Source organism: Cyprinodon variegatus, unplaced genomic scaffold (genome assembly GCF_000732505.1).
Source record: "Cyprinodon variegatus isolate N-32 unplaced genomic scaffold, C_variegatus-1.0 Scaffold2, whole genome shotgun sequence".
NCBI lineage: Eukaryota > Metazoa > Chordata > Actinopteri > Cyprinodontiformes > Cyprinodontidae > Cyprinodon > Cyprinodon variegatus.
In genome coordinates, this window is record NW_015150455.1 from 3,226,282 (window position 1) to 3,228,027 (window position 1,746).

At 35.2% G+C, this 1,746-nt stretch overlaps 1 protein-coding gene across 4 annotated transcripts in view; it reads right to left on the reverse strand.

The window, feature by feature from the left end:
* Window positions 1-1,746, reverse strand: part of LOC107082266 (protein transport protein Sec24B-like) — a 33,286-nt gene that overhangs the window by 27,669 nt on the left and 3,871 nt on the right. For 2 of the 4 annotated variants that reach the window (XM_015370873.1, XM_015370865.1), the window contains exon 3: window positions 1,210-1,377. The exons of the other annotated variants lie outside the window; for them this stretch is intronic. In XM_015370873.1, coding sequence (XP_015226359.1) covers window positions 1,210-1,377 — 168 coding nt within the window. The remainder of the gene's footprint in view (window positions 1-1,209; window positions 1,378-1,746) is intronic. 4 annotated transcript variants of the gene reach the window in all.

Sequence of the window (1,746 nt, forward strand, 5' to 3'; positions counted from 1 at the left end):
GCGAACGCCATGAATGACTAATGCTGCATTCAGGACGCAGCTGGCGCGACAGAAGCAGCGAGTTACTGTACAAACGACAAAAACAGACTCCGAGGACCTCATTAATATTTTATATTTTCAAATGTGGCATAGTATAAGACCTCTAATAAACAGTTAATTAGCTGTGGACTTTTCATAAATCAAACTTTGCTTATATGAACCAATCTTTAAGAATGAAAAAAGGATTTTCCAGTTCTAAATCAAGCCTCATATTAGCACAGCCCTAATGTTCATGAAATGCTACATGTTACCAGCACAAGTTAAAGGAAGCTGAGGTGTATTTGTTCTCCCTCTTAACGTCTGACACTGCAGATGGGTTTTTGAATCACAAAAATACACAAGTGCAACTACTGCAGGCTTTCTGTCGTACTGATACTATCAAAAGAAAAAAAAAAAAAACACCTTGGGTAAGACATAAACCATCAGCACATTTCTGACCCTGAAAATTTGCATCCAGACTTAGACACCTGCGCATGTGAAAAGTGTTTTGTGTGCACAGCAGATCACGTGTGCCAAACTACTAGTGCAGCTGTGCCAATCTTAACCTTTCACATGCCTTTTTACTTTGGCTGAACCTAAGTTCAGTAAAATAGCTGAACTCAAAGACATGCAACAAAAATTCAATCATGTCTGTGATGAAAGAATCCTTAAACACAAACATGCAACTTGTTAATGAAAATGTTAACTTTCCATCTTTGCATTTTATGATGCAAATATGTAGAACAATTAAAACCCAAAACTGAGTTGTCAACTAAATCAATAAACACTGTATCTGGGTACAATACTAATATGACAAAGGTGTCGATACTAAAGACAAGTGTTGTTTGCATATTTTTGCTGTTGTTCATTTTAAATGTCTGCTTTATTTGCAATTGAAAAGAACAAATACTAAAACATATTCAAATTGTGTTATATTTCGATAATTTATTTTGCATTCATTTGCACTTATTTAACTAGCATCTGTGGTTCTGCTGAGAAAGTTTTTCAAAGTTGAGATTGAAAAAACAGTGAGTTTCTTTCATGTTAATAATTTTTTTCCCTGCCTTTGTCATTTTCTGTCCCCACCATATCGAAAATGGTATCAAGTATAAAATATTTTCCTTCGTATTGATAGTGAGTTTGCTATTTTAGTACCATGATAACCCTACAAAGAAATATGCATGCCGTTACCTGGATGGTGGCTCGGAGAAGGATGGGTTGAGGCAGAGGGGGTTCCTGAGGGCAGCCGGTCTCTACCTGCACCTCCGCTGTTTTCCGTCACCCCGCCATAGGAGTTGTAGCTGTGAAGAGCCTGATGGCTTTGGTCATAGTGTTGATGGATGTTGTTTTGGATTGCAGCTAATCACCAAAAAAGAAAAAAAAAAAAAAGAAAAGGGGTTTAACAGATGACTAATTGAATGGCTCAGAATGAATGACGGTACTTCCAACCATTTTCTTAGGAGTTATAAGTTGATGAAAAATTAAGCTGGAAAATACATACTGAGGTTTTCTGCAGAAAAACTTTGAAAAAAGTGAACATTTTAAGCAAATTTTGCCATTTTATTAACAATTCTTGTATATTGAGGTTATATTATTGTTTAATATGTCCACATATAACATGTTCAACACATCAAGCATATAAGATTCTTGTAATTTACAATAAATGTTTACATTAGGGCTGCAACTAATGATTATTTTGCAAACAAATTCTTCTGTCAATTATTTTTT